Source organism: Erpetoichthys calabaricus, chromosome 5 (genome assembly GCF_900747795.2).
Source record: "Erpetoichthys calabaricus chromosome 5, fErpCal1.3, whole genome shotgun sequence".
Classification (NCBI taxonomy): Eukaryota; Metazoa; Chordata; class Cladistia; order Polypteriformes; family Polypteridae; genus Erpetoichthys; species Erpetoichthys calabaricus.
In genome coordinates this window covers 167,703,335-167,724,079 of record NC_041398.2, presented here as the reverse complement: position 1 = coordinate 167,724,079, position 20,745 = coordinate 167,703,335, and the positions used below count along the sequence as shown (strand labels likewise).

Genomic DNA, 20,745 nt, shown 5'->3' with positions numbered 1-20,745 from the left:
ACCCATTGTTGCAAGAATAGGCCCTGGTTCCCTGTGACACTACAATTGGATTAAGCAGGATCATAAAATAGATGGATATATGGATGGTGTGATCTCATATACCAACTGGTAACTCTTGATAATTTATTTTCTTAATATTGTTACTCTATATTTAAACAACTTCTGCTATCATGTTGTTTTGTTGTTGAACTGTTTGCACTCTGATGTTAGGATGTTATTTTTGGAAGTTCTTAAAAAAGTGAATGAGAAAGGTGAAGGGGATCAGTTGGTGCCATGTTAGCTCTCTGTGGTCCTGCACTGCCTCTAATACAGGATAAAGTTTAGCTGTTTCAAATAAAGTAGAAGATACAGCAAAGTTTTTTTAAAATTTTTGTGATCAATTGTTTATTAAAATAAATAGGTTAACCAGAATAGTAGTAATGAAGATTACATATATAGATAACAACATTCTAAAAGCTGCTTAATCTAGTTCAGGGTTATTGAGATTTGGAGTGAGTCCTGACAATATAATGTTCAAGGCAGGAACCAACCCCTGGATGGGACACAATTCAATCATAGACCCATAGGTATGAATACAATAACAAAATAAATGATATCCCAAAATGGCATCCAATTCCCTTTAAAATTAAGTACAAGGTGAAATGTAAAAAGGATGACTCTAAGGGTCAAGAACATTTAGGTAATAATAATTTTATTTGAATTCCACTTACTAGTCTTAGGTGGAGTGGTGGCTCTGAGGCTAGGGATCTGCACTGGAAATCGGATGGTTACCGGTTCGAATCCCATAAATGCCAATAGGGACTCTGCTCTGTTGGGCCCTTGAGCAAGGCCCTTAACCTGCAATTGATGAGCGCTTTGAGTAGTGAGAAAAGCGCTATATAAATGCAAAGAATTATTACTGATAGGAAATAAAAGAAGTGCAGAGGACCAGCTGCCTGGCAGAAAGCTAATGACAAAAAGAATGGAAGTAGAGAAAGAGTGGGGATTCAAGTAGACGGCTCTCCCATGCATCCTGAGCAATGTCAACAGCAAAACCTGTATTCTGTTGTGCCAGCTTAAATGAACTGCTCTTTTTTCATTCTTGCCAGTGTAAACAAACTTTATCTTACACTATATATAAATAAATTACTTTGAAAAAGAACATCTGAAAAAAAACTTTTAAACTAAAATAGAGCAAAATGAGAATTCATTACTAAGGTATGCATGTTGTGGCGGACGGCTGGGACCCCTACCCGGCTGGGACGCCCCAACCATGGAAGGACCAGTGGAGAGAGTATTTTCAAGACCTTTTCTTCCCCAGACCGACAGAGGGCAGCCCCCCTGTCTTCCAGCAGGGTCATGGGTTATGAGCATGGAATCTCAACCCTGCTGGAGCCCGTGGCCACCACCAGGGGGAGCCTGGATGTTTGCAGGGCCCTATTTGGCAGCACTTCCGCCACACCCGGAAGTGCTGCTGGAACAAGCTCATTGGGCACCTGGAGTCCTTCCAGTTTCCCTATAAAAGGAGCCAGTCACCACGACTCAATGTCCAAAGTCGGAAGGAAGTGGACAAAGCTCGTGAGGAGGAGTGGAGGCGGAAGGACTGGCAGAGAAAAGGGACTGAGTTTTACTGTGCTGGGACTATTGTGTTGCTGTGGGGAGCAGAGAAAAGCGCTCTTCGACTGTAAATAAACCCTTGTGCTTTGTGGTGAAACTTGTGTCCAGCCTGTCTGTGTTGAGGTTAGGGCGGCTGTATGCGGCGCCAGGCTTCACAATGTATTAAAAATAGTTTGAATGACTCCATTGGTTAAAAATGGGGAGATAGTTCAACTGGCCAGCCTACTGTAACTGTTCTCTGCTGTTTAGTCAGTCTTTATTTTAGTCCAGCAGCTGAAGGGCATTGTTGCCACTCTTGATGCTAAGTGCTTATTGCTCTGTATTCATTTTAAAATCCTCTGTATTCTGCCAGTTGTGTTGGATGACTAAGGATTCTTTGATGACTCCTTTCCTAAAAATATTAACGTCAGGTTATTTTTGCTTGCAAAGTAAAGTAAATTTAGAATGTATTGTAAAAAAAAATGAGAAATTAACTACTTACATTTGTGAAAGGTATATGGGGCTGTTCCTTTTCTTTGTTTAAGCTGTAAAAAAAGATATAATCAACTTCTAAACTCATTAAATTCATTTTTTAAGCCATTTATCTAGTTCATGGTCATCAGGACCCTGAGCCTACTTAGCAGCAGAGGATCAATGTGAGACAAACCCTGTCTATTGTAGGACACATGCACATTAATGCTCATGCCTGGCCAATATACCCTAAGTAGCTAACCAAACACACGTCTGTGTGATCTGGGTGGAATGCTGAGGTACCCACAGGAAAATCTATGTGAACTTTTCAAACTGTTTTTTTTATTGTTGGTCTTGATTTGATTAGACACAGTGCAGTGATCAGTCTGCCTTTTGTAGGAATTCCTGGCATGACTGTTTGTGGGCACTAATAAGGCAGCAGCCTTCTAACAATTAGTCGAGGACTATACTAGGAAAGTGGCACTATCTTTGACTATCCGTGGCACTATCAGTGGCAGCAGGGAAAGTGACATCATTATACATCTCATACCAGATTCTGACAAAGTTCTTTTACTACACTTAGAGGCCACTTAAATACATTTACTGTTTTTAGCACCAGATAGGATTCATTTTTGCCTCCAGAAAAGCCTGAATTCTTTGAGACATTGATTCAATCAGGTGTTGGAAACATTGCTCTGGGATTTTATTTCATGCTTACTCAACAGCAGTATGCATTTCCCTCATTCTTCAGCCTCACAATATTTCCTGTCTCACCTCATTCCATAGATGCTTCATTGGACTGAAATCTAGGGGGTATATGGGCCATTGGTGTAAGCTGAATTCTCTGTTGCATTTGTAGAACCACCTTGTGATGATCCATACTTTGTGGTATGGTGCATTATCCTGCCAGAAGTATCACTTTAAAAAGATGATAAACTGTGACCATTAAGGGTTGCACATGATGTGTGCCAATAAATATAGTATGAATAAAAGGAATGCAATATAAACAATAAATATGCAATGTATACAAAAATATATGTATATATTTTATTATTTTTAAAAAGCAAATTGCCTCTGTATTGAAGACTTTAAAACACATCATGTCATGTGAGCATATATCCACTCCAGTACAGACAAAGAGCCATAAAAGACACTGAAAAGGAGAGAAAATAAAAAAATATTTAATAATGGCAAAGCAAAGGCAATTAATATAAGTAAAGATCAATATAATAGGGCAACATGAAGCTACCACAGCAGCAACTCTAATGAAAGTGTATTAATGGTGATATAATGAGTGCTTAGCCTGGATTTTAATGTCGAAATCATTGGCAGTCTTCTGATACATGTAGATGTACTATTCCTGAGCCGTGCATAACTAAAGGCTGTGCCCCCTACACTAATCTTATTTATCCTCACAATATTGCAACTTGAGATCACAATTAACACCCTAGTGCATAGGCACTAAAACATTTTGCAAAATAATGTAAGACATGTAAGGTTCCTATAGGAATCTAGAGAGCAAGTGCCTGAGCAGGTAGCAGGAGTGGCTTATCCTCTATCAATTGGCAGTTTAGCCATAAGACTTTTTTGGTGGTAAGTGGCAAGATGTGGCCACTAAGTGGGGAAAGAGGGACAAATTGCTCTTGACTGATTGAAGAGAGGAATAGCAGTAGGGCCATATTCTCTAGCCCATCCATGAACAGACAGTACACTGTCCCTAATTTAGAGGTCAAGGAACTATGTTGCTTCTTTTAGTGAATGGGCAACTAAATAGTTTCCTAGGATGCCTTGTCCTTTAATTGCAACTGAAGGTTCAGCAATGTGGGAACACCAGAGAACATATTTAAAGATCCATCATTTCAAAGAAAATGTTGAGTCTTAAGCTTGGATGCAAGTTATAATGAAGGCTCATTTGGTAAAAGAGGTCAGAGTTGAGAGAAAGAGACAAAAGGTGAAAAAGAAAAAGTATGACTGAATGAAATACTTTAAACCTTCTAGATATGCTCCTAAGAAGAAAATTATGAAGGCAATGCAGACAGAACACCAGTATAAAAGTAGGTTGTAAATCATGAAACAGGCAGGAGCTCAACTCTGAGAACAGAGCTGAAAATGAGGTAGAATGCACATTTCTTAAAATGTTAACGACTACCAGATCCTATTTGACCTTTATTTTTAAATCCAGTCCAGAAAAGCTGAACATACTACTTCACCTAATGTCTTAAAGTTTGATTTACTAAGCACTCCTCTGTGGTCTCTCGTTTGTTATAAATTTAGATATATGATGGAAAGGAAAAATTGTGAAACCTAAAGAAAAAAGACTATGTTTGAATTTAACTGGTTCATTAGCATTCATGTTTATGGATACAAGCATAACAAAATTTGTGTGAGATTAAAGTGTGTCTTATGGTTATGAGTATTTTTTTATACTTCAAGACAGCGAGATTACGTTAGCCTTTTGTTTCTGGCTGTAGAGTTCTAGATTTGCAGGTACAAAACCAGAGGAGATCAGATGTGTGAACGTGGTTGGAAAAAGTAGGCATTAAAGAAGACAAGATTAGGTATAATATAAAAATCTCAGACCAGTTAAATACAGTTGAGGGATGCTGTGGGCAGAGCGTATCCTGGCAGCACTGGGAGAAAGCCAGGAAACTGCACTGGACATAACAGAAGTCCATTACAGAGCCCTATCGTGTCTTTTACACTGAGTCAGTTTGGAACTGGCAGTTAACCTACCATACATGTCCTTTAAATGTAGGGAGAATAGGTAGACTTCACAAGGCTAACAATTGGGTGCTGGGGACAAATCCAGGATTCTGGCTGTTTGTGGTGGCAGTGCTACCCAGTGACCTACTGTGCCACCATGGGAGAGATGAAATGGTAATATGTTTGAACTCCATCTACACAATGTGTAACATTTGCTTGGTTGCAAATACAAGCATTGAACATCAAGCTCATCTCTCTATTATTAAAGAAAATCTTGAGACGAGATGAGACTATTTCCAAGAAAGTTTTTTTTAAGTCCCGTGAGACAAGACTATTGCCTAGAGATTTTTTCAAGTCCCGCCCTCCTCACAACCATTTTCAAACACGCCCACGAACCACACACCTCTCATTCATGTGAATGCTTTTGTCAGACACTTTTCCTGAGCTCTTAGCTCTTATACATTTTTATGTTTTCCTCACTTTAAGTTGCCAATAAAAGAAGACTTATTATGTCCAAATCTTATTGAAGAATTTCATCCAGATGGGTTATCAACAAAAGAAATGAGTACACGAGCAACCCTAGTACCGAGAAACGATGAAGTCAAATGAATTAACGTGAAAATTGTCGATCGGTTACACGGCAAATTGGTTAAATGCGTATCAATAGACTATCCTGAAAACGTTGGTGGTGATGGTACACAAGATGAAAACATCGACTTACAATATCCGGTAGAATATCTACAACCATTAAAACTGGTCGGATTACTGTTAAAAGAAGGATTATAATACATTTTATTTATATAGCGCCTTTCCCATGCTCAAGGCACTTACAGAATATAATAAAGAACGGCAGAATATACAGTATATAGCATTGTACAAACCAGATAAATAAATAAAGAAGATTAAGACACTAAATTCTGAAAAAAACAGACAACATAATTGATGGTCTAGCACACACATACAGGTTATATTGGCATCTTGACAGAGAAGTAAACTGAGAGAAAGGTAATAAAGTCAAGTAGAGCTAAAAGCCTTCCTGAACACATGAGTTTTGAGTTGTTTTTTAAAAGAATTCATGGAGTCAGCTGACCTGATTAATTTTGGTAGATCATTCCAGAGTCTGGGCGCTATACAGCTGAAGGCCCTGTCACCCATAGAGTGTAGATTAGTGAGGGGCACAACAAGATTACTAGAATCAGAGGACCTTAGTGGGCGGGCAGGCACATAGTGATGGAGGAGGTCACTGATGTAGTTTGGTGCGAGGTTATTTAAAGCTTTGTAGGTTATTAGTAGGATTTTATATTCGATTCTGTAGGACACAGGGAGCCAGTGAAGACGGAGCAGGATGGGTGTGATGTGCTCGCTGCTGCTGGTTCGAGTAAGGACTCTTGCAGCTGAGTTTTGAATAAGCTGGAGCTGTGATATAAGATTAGAAGGGGCACCTGCCAGTAGGGAATTACAATAATCGATGCGGGATGTGATAAAAGCATGGACAAATTTCTCAGCATTAGAGAAGGAGAGGAAGGAGCGAACACAGGATATGTTATGGAGGTGAAAGTAAGAAAGTTTCTTAATGTGATTTATGTGGGTGGAATAAGTGAGGGAGGAATCAAAAATGACACCAAGATTTTTTACAGTAGAGGCAGGTCTGATGAGATCACTGCCAAGATGGGCTGGGAAGGAGCTCATTTTATTAAGTTGCATTTTAGTCCCAATTTGCAGGAGTTCAGTTTTATTGCAATTTAATTTTAAAGAGTTCTGCTCCATCCAGGATTTAATTTCACTAAGGCAGGTTGTGAGCTGAGAAAGCTCTGATGAAGTTCCACTTTTAACATTGAAGTAGAGCTGGGTATCATCTCCATAAAAATGATAACCCAATCCATAAGTACGGATAATATGGCCAAGGGGAATCATATAAATACAGAAAAGCAGAGGACCAAGGACAGAGCCCTGAGGGACTCCTTGTGTGACTGGCACGGAGTTGGATCTGCTGTTGCCAAGACTAACAAACTCTTGCCTGTCAGTCAGATAGGACTTGAACCACTGGAGGGCAGTGCCAGAGATACCCAGCATGTTCTCCATTCTGGACAGCAGGATGTCATGTCTGACTGTGTCAAATGCTGCACTGAGGTCTAACAGAATTAATATGCTAGTTTGTCCAGAGTCTGCTGCCATAAGCAAATCATTGGTTACCTGTAGCAGAGCAGTTTCACAGCTGTGCCGCGCCCTGAATCCAGACTGAAAGGGTTCCATCAAATTATTAGAGGTTAGGTAATTGGTGAGTTGGGAAGCTACAACACGCTCAAGAACTTTTGACAGGAAAGGTAAGTGGGAAATAGGCCGGAAATTGTTAAGATTGTCAGCATCAAGGCCAGACTTTTTTAACATTGGGGTTACAGAAGCAATTTTAAAAGTGAGCGGCACGGAGCCAGTGTCAAGGGATGAGTTTATTATTGTTGTAACAGTCGGGATTATGGCATGAAGGCAAGATTTAAGTCGTGTGGTGGGGATGGGGTCCAGTACACAAGTAGTCGGCCTCATCTTACAAAGCAGGTTATTAACAAACGCAGAAGTGACTGTATTGTATATGACCATTAACAAATCACAGGGACAAACATTCGAAAAAGTCAGTTTATTTATTAGAGAGAAAGAAACGATATTCACTCACAGGCAGTTATACGTATATTCCAAACACAGAATCAAAATTCAGTGCGATATTGCCGAAAAGTTAATTAAAAAAATTGTTTTTACTGAAGTTTTACAATAAAAGTGTAAGTTTAAAAAGTATTTGCATGTTAATTTCAAAGCCAAACAGGATGAAAATGGCAGATCCGTGAAGTGGCTAATGCGTAGCACCCACTCGGGGGTTGGCGAGCGAAGCGAGCAGGGGGCAGAGTCCCCTAGTTTTGTATAGTAATCTCGCCATAAACAGTATCTCTATTCACAAAATCCAAAAGGATTAAAAGTGCACATTTTATAAGATTTAATACTGGCCATTTTCAGTAATCTACTGAGTAGCATGTGTCAAAGAGTGACTAGTGTTTAACCTGCTGCCTAGAACATTTTAGTCCACATCTTATCACTATTCCAGCCAATAACATTTTCACATCTACATGTACATGCATTCTTTAAACTGCACATGAAAAATATGCATTTTTATATAGTGTTTTAGGTAGTGTTTTGATAGAGCATCTGATTTAAAGAGAACATGCCGTAGAGCTGAGTGTAAATGGAGGAAGACTAAACTAACTATCCACTATGAAATATTAAAAGTTAAAATAACAGAATACAATAACACAGTCCGTCTTGAGAGGTGCTGCTGTTTCTCTAAGATTATAAATAACAATGCTAGTAATCCCAGAGTCTTATTCTCTACGATTGATCGTCTGCTAAACCCAGGTAACTCAAAGGAATGCCTCCTAAGTACTTCCAGTAAAACCTGTGAGGCTATTACTGTATTTTTCAATCAAAAAATTAATGATATTAGAAATAACATAGTATATCTCCCCAACACTAAGGATCCTCCTAAACCCCAGTATTCCGTTATAAACAAATTAAACTCTTTCATTAGGATAGATTTACCTGATTTACATAAAATAATTTCTCAAATTAAACCTTCCACCTGCGTCCTTGACCCAATACCAACAAATTTTTTCAAAGAAGTATCGGGCGTGCTAATTGATAATGTTCTTGACATAGTAAATTTGTCATTAGATACGGGGGTCTTCCCAGACTGTCTCAAGACTGCTGTAGTTAAACCCCTACTTAAGAAAAATAATCTCGACCCCTCTGCTCTTGAAAATTTTAGACCCATCTCTAACCTGCCTTTCTTAAGTAAAATTCTAGAGAAGGCAGTCATTATGCAGTTATGCACCTCAGTAAACATGCTATTCTTGATAAATTTCAGTCAGGTTTTAGAACAAATCACAGCACAGAAACTGCACTCGTTAAAGTAGTAAATGCAGGTAAATGCAGACAGAGGTCATTTATGTGTTCTCATCCTCTTAGATCTGAGTGCCGCATTTGACACCATTGATCACAATATTCTTAGAAATCGCCTTAGTCAATGGGTGGGCCTCTCTGGCAGTGTCTTAAATTGGTTTGAATCCTACCTGGCAGGGAGAAAATTCTTTGTTAGTTGTGGTAATTACAACTCAAAGACACATGATATCCTATATGGTGTTCCACAAAGCTCTATCCTGGGTCCGCTGCTCTTCTCAATCTACATGCGTCCATTAGGTCAGATTATCTCAGGGCACAACGTGAGCTACCACAGCTATGCTGATAACACACAACTGTATTTATCAATTGCACCTGATGACCCCGATTCTCTTGATTCACTAACACAATGTCTAACTTGTATCTCAGAATGGATGAATAGTAACTTTCTCAAGTTAAATAAAGAGAAAACTGAAATCTTAGTGATTGGCAATAATGGATACAATGAGGCTATTAGAAATTAACTGGATGCATTAGGATTAAAAGTCAAAACGGAGGTAAAAAGCTTAGGGGTAACTGTTGACTGTAATCTAAATTTTAAATCACATATTAATCAGATCACTAGGACAGCATTTTTTCACTTAAGAAACATAGCAAAAGTTAGACCTCTTATATCATTGAAAGATGCTGAGAAATTAGTTCACGCGTTTGTTTTCAGTCGACTAGATTACTGTAATGCACTCCTCTCAGGACTACCCAAAAAAGACATAAATCGTTTGCAACTAGTGCAGAATGCAGCTGCTAGAATCTTAACTAGGAAAAGAAAATCCAAGCACATTTCTCCAGTTTTGATGTCACTACACTGGTTACCTGTGTCATTCAGGATTGACTTTAAAATTCTGCTTATGGTTTATAAAGCCTTAAATAATCTCGCCCCATCTTATATATCGGAATGTCTGACGTCTTATAGATAGATAGATAGATAGATAGATAGATAGATAGATAGATAGATAGATAGATAGATAGATAGATAGATAGATAGATACTTTATTAATCCCAATGGGAAATTCACAAAAATTTTTTTTTTCCAAATCGTAACCTCAGATCCTCAACTGAGTGTCTCCTTAGAATTCCAAGAGCAAAACTTAAAAGAAGTGGTGAGGCGGCTTTCTGCTGTTATGCACCTAAAATCTGGAATAGCCTGCCAGTAGGAATTCGCCAGGCTAATACAGTGGAACACTTTAAAAAACTGCTGAAAACACATTACTTTAACATGGCCTTCTCATAACTTTACTGTAATTTAAATCCTGATACTCTGTATATCCAATTCATTATAATAACTATTCATGGTGGCTCTAAAATCTGTACTAACCCCTACTCTCTCTTCTGTTTCCTTTTCCGGTGTCCTTTTGGTGGTGGTCTAATCAAAGCACCATGATGTTCCAACAGTGATGGATGGATTAAAAGCCAGAAGTCTGTATGACCATCAGCATCAAGTGACTCCGTGAGAACCCTAACTACAAAGAGGACTATTTCATTTATGTTAGGTAGAATGCCCAAAGGGGACTGGGCGGTCTCGTGGCCTGGAACCCCTACAGATTTTATTTTTTTCTCCAGCTTTCTGGAGTTTTTTTTTTGTTTTTTCTGTCCACCCTGGCCATCGGACCTTACTCCTTTTCTATGTTAACTAATGTTGTCTTATTTTAATTTCTTATTTTGTCTTTTATTTTTCTTTTCTTCATTATGTAAAGCACTTTGAGCTACTTTTTGTATGAAAATGTGCTATATAAATAAATGTTGTTGTTTTATAAAGAGCAAAATTATACAGGAAATGTTTATGTCCATTTTTAAATAAAAAAAAACATTGCAAATTGCTAGTATTTGCCATTTCACTAAATTTTATGTAATGTTAAAGAAAAACAGAAAAGTATTATTTTATTCAATTAAAATGTCAGCTTAATGTTGTGTCAATGAGGAAAGTGACAGTTATTTTACAAGGACTATCAGATAATGGACTGAACTGTAAATTCCTCACACACTCTGAATCTGAAGTGCTCTCAGTTTTCTCCTTCTTACAGTCTCTCTGTATCGCCTATCAAAATTCCTGGTACAAGCACTCCAATGAAACATGAGCACAGATGCCAAATATAGCCCCTTCTGGATAAGATTCAGTCAGCCACAGAGGACAGATGGAACTTCCAGGCCACACAGGACTACCCCCTCTTACTGGACTGCTTCACATTGCTATTTCTGCTGTTAAACCCTACTGTGTTTTTCAGCTGGACACTGTGCCTTTTGTAAGAACGGTTATTTGGGCTGCCCAGCATTCAGACTGGAAGGTAAGTTGTCTGCTTAAGATCAATCAATTTGCTCTGACTTATCCTCCTCCATGAAAATGAACCTGCTTGCTTGTTAGATCCAACAGTAATGGCAATCTTTTTTTTTGCTTAAGCATGGGGCATACTATAATGTGTTTGATCGTTACAGCTTCTTTGGATGATAGCTGTTTAAAATCTGTCTAAATTCCTAATGATATCAGTTAGTGTTGTGTTTTTTATATTTTCTGTGTTTTATTGGTCCGTTCATTTTCTGTAGCTGATACTATACTGTAATCTTGTTGTGTTATGTAAATATTTACTTAGAGCAGCATAGTGGCACAGTGGTTAGCACTGTTGCCTGACAGCTCCAAAGTTCTTGGTTGGTCTTATTGCAGTTTGGATGTTCTCTATATGTCTTGCAGGTTTTCCTCTCATAATACTAAGATTTGTGTTGGGTTAATTGCCCATTCTAAATTGGCCCAATAGATGTGTGTGTGAGTATTCTGTACTGAACTGACACCCTACTCAGGGTTGGTTCTTGCTTTGAGCCCAGGTGTTTCCCTAAATCTGAATGCAGTTAAAAGAGTTAGAAAATGAGTGGATGTAGGAAAACTTGATCAATGAGAGCAAAAATATACTGAACCGTAAAGGTGGTACAATGACAAATGATTATTACTATCTGACAGCACAGTATTACTTTTTTAGTTTTGAGTATTTTGTGAACAATGCATGATATTCTAAGAAAATACACAATTTGCATATTTGAAAGAGTTTATTTGCAGTTAATATGCTTAGTGCTTAGGATTACACACACACACCTTTTTATACTACTTTTCAAGGAACCAGGCCATGCAAGAGCAATGTAGATAAGTACTGTAGTTTTTTACAGTTGTAAAATGTCAAAAAATGTATTACGTTATAAGCAAACAATCATGCAAGCCCATTGGAGCTGCGGTGTCCTTGTACTAAGTAATGATCAAACAAACATGGATGTGTAGTAGAGCAGTGGTTTTCTTGTGAATCCAACACTATGGATTCAAATACACGTGAAGTTTGCTTGAGGGAATTTTCTTGGAGGTGCTCCCACAGCCCCAGAGATATGCAGGTTAGGTCAACTGGCAAATCTGAATTGACAGAGTGAGAGTATGGTGGTGTGTCTCGTGTGAGAATTTGGCCTTCAGGTAACTATATTCTGCTCTATATTCAGCTAGTTTGTGGCTACAATGATGCCAGGATAAGCACTGTAACCCTGAATTGGATTAAGTGAGTTTGAGAATATTACATTATGAATTATAATGACTACATTTTCCCCTGACAGGTAAGGACTGATGTCTGGTGTCATGTAATTTCAAGAATGGTGGTGTGGTACTCTTGAATTTGAATCCAGTCTGTTTGAGATACTCTGGGTATTTTAGTATCCCAAAGACATTCAGGTTAGTTTAACTAGCCACTCTAAATTACCCCTGTATGAATCTGAGTGCAGATGTGGTGTGTTTCCAGTGTTGGTTCCTAACTTGCACTCAGTATTGCTGGGATAGTAACAGAGAACTGAATAAGTGTGCTGCAAAATCTAAAATAGGATGGATCTATGTATGAAATTTATGTGACATTGTGTTATATTTTGCAAACACTGAATCAATTCTTTATGGACCTCTGTGTAAATGATGATAATATTTTAAAAAGTCATGGTTTGAGTAGTCCTTAGATTTCATGAAGCAATACATATTTCAATTTACTTGTAAAGGTAAATGACATAAACTGATAGAGTCTTCAATATTCAGCTTAGCCATATGGAGCTTTATAACAGCTAACTGGAGGTACAATTTTCTAGAGCACATTGTGATACACAGGATGTAGCTCAAACTGTTTTATGTTAGAGATATAGTTAGAAGAAAAGAAAAAGAAATTAAAATTAAATAAGAATAACAATGAATAAATAATAATAAAACAAATCAATATGCACTTACATAAAACAAATATATAATTAGTCCTTATGTATAGTATAATTTTTAAGTCTCTAAAGATGTGTTCAATGATAAGGTCAGATGGCTGAGGAGGACAGAAAAAGAAGAAAAAGCTACAGAAGAAAAAAACAAAATTTGCAAGGGTTCCGATGCCAAAATACCACCCCGGCCCATCTGGGCATTCTACACAACAAAAATGTACTTAAGCTGTTTTTTATTGTTTTTTAGGCTTGGTCCTTGAAGATTTAGTGCAGAGGTTCTTGTGAATAATTAGGGTATCCATTTTCATGTGAGCATCATAGGCAGCTGCACATTGCCCTGATGAATGTGAAAAACGGAAAGAGAAAGCAAACTTGACAATAATAATGATTACTAATCCATGAAGAATATAATAATTCTGCTCATTAATAGTTCATTAGTAGCAGAACTAAAATGTAGCTGCCAAAAAGCCATATTAAAAAAGTAGGTTTTTAGGAGTTTTTTTTAAATGATCCACAGTTTCAGCCTGAAATACATCTGATTTTTGGTCCTTATCAGGAAAAGACAAACCACTTCTTTTATCCATCCATCCATTATCCAACCCGCTATATCCTAACTACAGGGTCATGGGGGTCTGCTAGAAACAATCCCAGCCAACACAGGGCACAAGGCAGGAAACAAACCCCGGGCAGGGCGCCAGCCCACCACAGCACTTCTTTTATGCTTAGCTCTTATACTCATAAGCAGACCACTATTAGACAAAACCTAAGGTTACAACTTAGAATGTGTGGGGATAGGCATTTTAAAATATAGAAAGGAGTAAGATTATTTAAAGCTTTATATACAGTACCATTAATAGTATTGTATTTCAAAGTCGATTCTAAAGGACATGGGTAGCCAATGTAACAACTCTAAAACTGGTGACATGTGCTCAGATTTTCTTTTTCTGGTTTACATTCTTGCTATTGCATTCTGAATTAACTGCAACAGGCTGATATCTACCTTAAGTAGACCAGTCAAAACTTGCTTTTTTAAGATTTGCTCCCCTGGATTTCTTAATCGTTCCTCTGAATTTCTTCATTTCTTTCCTTAAATGGAACTCAAACAGAAATGAAATGTGAAATGAGTGAGCAAACAGAAGACCAACTAAGTCAGGGGCTTAAACTCCAACCAATTTCACTCCAACCAGTTGCTTAATTAGGCACCGAGTCTTGTCATTAATTAAGCCAGTTCTTTAATTCTATGGCTTGTTGCTGCTCTCATTGTGCACTAGCATACATTTCCTGAATTGTTGATTTTCTCTTTTCTAAGAGCACTGTTTAAATGTTTTGGGGTCCGAGCAGATCAACATTCCTGAGACCTTCATCTTTCTTTATTTTCAGATATTGTATGATGGACACAGTTTGCTGGTCATGTTTTGGCTCATTTTGTGTCTCAGTATTATTTGGCAGTTAATTGAGGAAAAAGAAACAATTAAGGGGGCTGAGTCTTCAAGTGCAAGTCAATTAAAATTAACTAAAAACAAGTTAATTAGCAGCAAAAGCATGTCACTAATTAAGAAAAGGGTTAGGATGAAAACCTGCAGCTACTGTGTTCCTCTAGGACCGGAGTTGGAGACCCATGTGCTACAGGAAAGGAAGTGCTTCTGTGAACTGTCATAACACCAGCTCTACTCACTATAGCTACTAGAAGACGTTACAAAGTTCTGGCATGGAAAACCTGGTAGGCAGGCATTCCAGAAAATCTGCTTGGTATTTCAAAGGTAGACTAGGGAATAAGGGTGTTCAGGGGTGACCTGACTTTGGAGTATATCTCAGGGTGGGGAGTAAATGACAGTCCCCTGAAGGAGACATGTGAGTGTATCAGTTTATATACTTACTTTCTCCATACATTAGAAAATATACACTGCATCCGGAAAGTATTCACTGCGCATCACTTTTTCCACATTTTGTTATGTTACAGCCTTATTCCAAAATGGATTAAATTCATTTTTTTCCTCAGAATTCTACACACAACACCCCATAATGACAATGTGAAAAAAGTTTACTTGAGATTTTACAAATTTATTAAAAATAACAAAATTGAGAAAGCACGTGTACATAAGTATTCACAGCCTTTGTCATGAAGCTCAAAATTGAGCTCAGGTGCATCCTGTTTCCCCTGATCATCATTGAGATGTTTCTGCAGCTTAATTGGAGTCCATCTGTGGTAAATTCAGTTGATTGGACATGATTTGGAAAGGCACACACCTGTCTATACAAGGTCCCACAGTTGACAGTTCATGTCAGAGCACAAACCAAGCATGAAGTCAAAGAAATTGCCTGTAGACCTCCGAGACAGGATTGTCTCGAGGCACAAATCTGGGGAAGGTTTCAGAAAAATTTCTGCTGTTTTGAAGGTCCCAATGAGCACAGTGGCCTCCATCATCCGTAAGTGGAAGAAGTTCGAAACCACCAGGACTCTTCCTAGAGCTGGCTGGCCATCTAAACTGAGCAATCGGGGGAGAAGGGCCTTAGTCAGGGAGGTGACCAAGAACCCGATGGTCATTCTGTCAGAGCTCCAGAGGTCCTCTGTGGAGAGAGGAGAACCTTCCAGAAGGACAACCATCTCTGCAGCAATCCACCAATCAGGCCTGTATGGTAGAGTGGCCAGACAGAAGCCACTCCTTAGTAAAAGGCACATGGCAGCCCACCAGGTGTTTGCCAAAAGGCACCTGAAGGGCTCTCAGACCATGAGAAAGAAAATTCTGTGGTCTGATGAGACAAAGATTGAACTCTTTGGTGTGAATGCCAGGCGTCACGTTTGGAGGAAACCAGGCATCGCTCATCACCAGGTCAATGCCATCCCTACAGTGAAGCATGGTGGTGACAGCATCATGCTGTGGGGATGTTTTTCAGCGGCAGGGACTGGGAGACTAGTCAGGATAAAGGGAAAGATGACTGCAGCAATGTACAGAGACATCTTGGATGAAAACCTGCTCCAGAGCGCTCTTGACCTCAGACTGGGGCGACGGTTCATCTTTCAGCAGGACAACGACCCTAAGCACACAGCCAAGATATCAAAGGAGTGGCTTCAGGACAACTCTGTGAATGTCCTTGAGTGGCTCAGCCAGAGCCCAGACTTGAATCCGATTGAACATCTCTGGAGAGATCTTAAAATGGCTGTGCACCCACGCTTCCCATCCAACCTGATGGAGCTTGAGAGGTGCTGCAAAGAGGAATGGGCGAAACTGGCCAAGGATAGGTGTGCCAAGCTAGTGGCATCATATTCAACAAGACTTGAGGCTGTAATTGCTTCCAAAGGTGCATCGACAAAGTATTGAGCAAAGGCTGTGAATACTTATGTACATGTGATTTCTCAGTTTTTTTATTTTTAATAAATTTGCAAAAACCTCAAGTAAACTTTTTTCACGTTGTCATTATGGGGTGTTGTGTGTAGAATTCTGAGGAAAAAAATGAATTGAATCCATTTTGGAATAAGACTGTAACATAACAAAATGTGGAAAAAGTGATGCACTGTGAATACTTTCCGGATGCACTCTATAGTAATGGAATCAAACCCACAATTTGGAGTTTTTGGCAGATTAGACATTTAGCACATGATTTGATTATTTCAAGCATACTTTGAACCTGTGTGTGTTTGATAAAATTTTATGTTTTTATTAAAATTCTGATTGACATTCTCAGTGCAGTTTCTAGCTTGCTGATTCTGATTTCTGAATCTTAAGGATGAGTGAAACTCATGAGTTTAATTTACCTCTAAAATTTGTATTTCGTGTAATTTTAAACTCACTAAAAAGTAGGTTTTTAAAATGTTTTGGAATGGAAGACAAGGAACATTGCTTGCTAAAGGGTATTCCACAACCAAAACCATTGTCTTCTTTGCCATCCTTTCAATGCTATCCTGATTTGCAATGGCCTCTTCCCTATTACTCCACAGGCTCTTATCTGCTTTGAGCATTATTTGCCTGCACATTCACACATTCGGTTCCACCTTATTTAGGGTCAGAGGCAACAATCTGTGCTCACTTTTCCCCAATTTCATGTGCTGATCCAAGCCAGGATCCTTCTGTATTTTTGCCAGAGACCACATACCCAAGCCAATGGATTTTAGTAGTGGAGAAATGTCTCCAATTTGCTTTCAGGAAGGCACTCTTTTGCTGCAACCCTCTTTTCACCACAATAAATTTTGTTCTGCACCTCAAAATTTTGGAAATGCTTTGGCATACGGAGAAAAAGTGTGCAGATGGGAACAAAATACATGTGCTAATGGCATGAATGTTTTTTGCAAGGTTTATCTGTGAATTAAGTTCCACCTGAATCATTTCACTCTTTACTACTGATTTTTTTCTTGGTAAATGCCAAAAAATTCTTTCTTCTCAAAAATAATTTCAATATATTTCACCCAAAATGAAAAGGTCTTCAGCATTTGCTTAAACCATTTTTCAATGTTTCTAAAAATTTCCAGTCATTTTCTATTGACTGCATTGAAAGGGTTTATCTTTTAGGGCACTTTAACTTTGTTTTTTGGAAAAAACTTCAAATGACAGTGTCTGGAAATGAAACAATACATTTGTCAGATTTTTTAAAATTCTCAACATTTTTTGATTGATAAAATAAATTAACAAACCTGACATGGCCACTCAGGAACATTTGAAAGGCATTTACTTTTGAGAAATTTGGGCCATGGAGCATAGAGATCAATGATCACAGTAGAGAAAATTCACATGACACCCAGCACCATGTTTTTGTATAACATAGTAGTAGTAACAGAATGGTCATTCCTATAGAATACAGTGAAATTCTTATTCACTTATCCAACTAACATGCAACACATTGCCAGTCTTCAACACCATGATACATAAGACTGTATTAAAATACACAAAAACATTTTATTTAATCGGAAACACAATCCAGCTTGCTACAAGTATGTAGCAATATATTATTTGAATTTTATCTAGATCAAATAACCAGTCTGTTACCATCTGAAAGTGATAAACAACTGGCGTGAACATGTCAGTCCTTGGCAGTTCATTTTCTGATAAAGAGGAAGTTATTTATGTAGCCAGCATATTACAACCTTATTCATGCAGACTCACATTTTACAGAAGCCTAAAACAATCTGACAAAATTATAAAGTACTTCAAAATGTTTTCTTTTGGTGCTGGCATTGATTTTTGATTCACACTCAATCATCTAACTGACTACTGAAATTTTGAATCTGCGTAATACATTACAGGATGGTGCTTAGCCTGAGTGTATCTGCACATCTTTGGTTTAAGAGATAGTATGGTTCTGAATAAGAATCTTCAGCAGTGTGGCAGCAATGCTAACCACTTTGCCACTCAAATAGAACTGCATCCTTACAAATGTAACTTTTCTTCATGATAAAATAATACAAAGAAGGCAGACATACTGAAAACTGACGCATGTACGGAGTTACTCAGACACCAGACACTGACTATTTGCTCTCTTCTTGCAGAATGCAGGACATAAGCTGTGACCAAATGGTTCCTCTGTCTCAGATGTTAAAAGAAGCCTACTCTGCTGAGCGAAGAGCGATGGAGGGCTGCAATGATCCACTCCTACCTGAGGCAAGCTCACCAGACCAGTGTTATGGCTCCTGTGCTGACACAAATGAAGATGGGGAAGACTTCTTCCCTGGCCTCACAGCTTTTCTAAGCCAGGATGAAATTAATAAAAGTCTCGACCTTGCCATGGAAGCATTTGGTGAAGACAGCCTAGCAGATTCCAAAGTAGATGAAAATTATGCCCTATTCACTAACTCTCCGTTTGCTAACTTTTCTGAAAGCAGTTCATCACCTGAGACCAAACAAATTTGTTATGAAGACTTGAAAACTGCTCAGGAATCATCTCCAATAACAGTTGCTAATCCAGAAAAAATAAAAAAATGTCAGCAGCTGGTAACTGAGAATACCCATATAGCTGCCCCAAAGTCTAAACAAATGCAAAATAAAGATGTGCTGGTGAATAAGAAGGACCCTGAAAAACATCCTGGCCCTAAAGCACCCTCATTTATCGAAGAACTTTCATCTATTTTTAGAAGTGCTTCAAAACAGGAACAGAACCTCAGTGATGACTCATCCTCCCCGGATAGTGGTTACTTGTCTCCAAAAAATCAAGAGAATATATCAGTGAAACAGTTTACAGCAGCCTGGAAAAATGGAAGCCCCCATAGTTCTGAGTCTAACCCCACAGCCGCCTGGAGGAGTGGAACTGCCCACTCAAGTGACAGGCCTAGTGGGACACCTACACCTCCTCATTTCACTCAGAAGTTAAAGAGCCAAGAAGTGGCTGAAGGAAATCCAGTTCGCTTGGAGTGCAGAGTCAGTGGTAATCCAGAGCCTCTTGTAAGGTAGGTGCTGATGTGTAAACTCACTGATGCCTCATACATCAACTGCATCACTTCTTCTTCTATTGTATTGATTTTTTGCATATATGTGCATGTGTCTATCCTTTCAAAGCTCCTTCAGATATAATCCTAAAGGAGTGAAGGTTCTTCATGGCAAATACATCCCTATAAGCACTCCAACCAGAAACTGGGAAATAAAGATAATGTAGAATTAAGTTCGGATAGTTGCTACACTCTCCTATTGGTCCTCAGCATTTCTTTGGCAATGTGATTAATAAAGCGACACAGTGAGCTCAGATCAAATACATTTGAGTGAATAGTTTTGGGGATGGTGTGGAGGAGTGTGGAAATGGAGCTGATTTACCCTGGCACCATTGAGTCGATAGGCACCAATGAAATATCTGGGATGGCAGCTGTATTTGGTTATCCCCTGTCCTTAGTCATTCTCTGTAATGTGAGGTTTGTGTTACCCTAAATGTGATGATAAACTGTTGTTTTCTACAACTTCCTAGTCTTTCACATCTGAGTTCTTCTGTGTGTAAAAAGATATCAAGACTAATACCCCACTCTTGTCCAGTATCCTCTTATAGAGGAAGGTGTGGATGGTCTGGTAACCCATCAAGGTTAGCTGGGAGAAGCCAGTATAATGGATGGGCAGTAGAATACTGCTGTCCGGAGCAAAATACCCCCCTGCATGCTGTTTGGCATCATTTCAGGCTGAGTTCCCGCAGGGCTGCAGAGAAAATGTAGTTCAAACTGGCAGCCCTATAGGGAGCTCCCTGGGGTCAATTCCTATGCCCTCTTCCATCTGACATGGTAGTGCTTCTGAGGATATCTATGTAGTATCCATTATCCATATGAAGTATTCCCAAGTAGGGCTTTAAAAGAAATTTCTCTTCCTCTGAAAAAAGTTGGAGTTGGGAGTCTTGTTGAAACAAAGCTTACTTGGGGAAGAAGATGAGGAAGAATACAATTAATTCTAAAGAAAGAGCCTCAGTTTTGAAGATAATTTGTAAAAATAAAGGGTCATTTTCACCTTAAGATTTAATTTTGTTAATGTGATGTGATATGGTAATATGTGATAAGGGTCTGGGTTTGAGGTGTCCCTTGTTGTACACACTCCTTAATCATTTGTTTTCCAATAGATCAGTCTTTATTTCCCTTCAATATCATACTTGCCCAAACATTTTTTTGTACATCCTGTTGTGCCAGTCTTTACAGTTTGGTTTCCAAATTGTTTAGAACTAGCAGTTACAAGTTCCATAAGTTACCCATCTACTTTTTGAACTTCCAGGGAGCCAAAGCTTGTTTTGGTGTTGACTGAGGAGATAGACTAATTTGTACATTTGCAAGCAATTGCAATAGTCAGTCTTTCTCGTGCCAGTTCTAATGCAGATATTGATAATTGTAGCTCTCTGCTGCTT

The 20,745-nt window shown here is 38.6% G+C and overlaps 1 protein-coding gene across 2 annotated transcripts in view; it reads left to right on the top strand.

Annotated features, from left to right (window-relative positions):
* The first annotated feature begins 10,867 nt into the window (after positions 1-10,867).
* palld (palladin, cytoskeletal associated protein) overlaps positions 10,868-20,745 on the top strand; it is a 481,585-nt gene continuing 471,707 nt past the window's right edge. For both annotated transcript variants that reach the window (XM_051927636.1, XM_051927635.1), the window contains exons 1-2: positions 10,868-11,027; positions 18,431-19,324. In XM_051927636.1, the coding sequence (XP_051783596.1) occupies positions 18,432-19,324 (893 nt within the window). In that variant the 5' untranslated portion in view covers positions 10,868-11,027; position 18,431. The remainder of the gene's footprint in view (positions 11,028-18,430; positions 19,325-20,745) is intronic.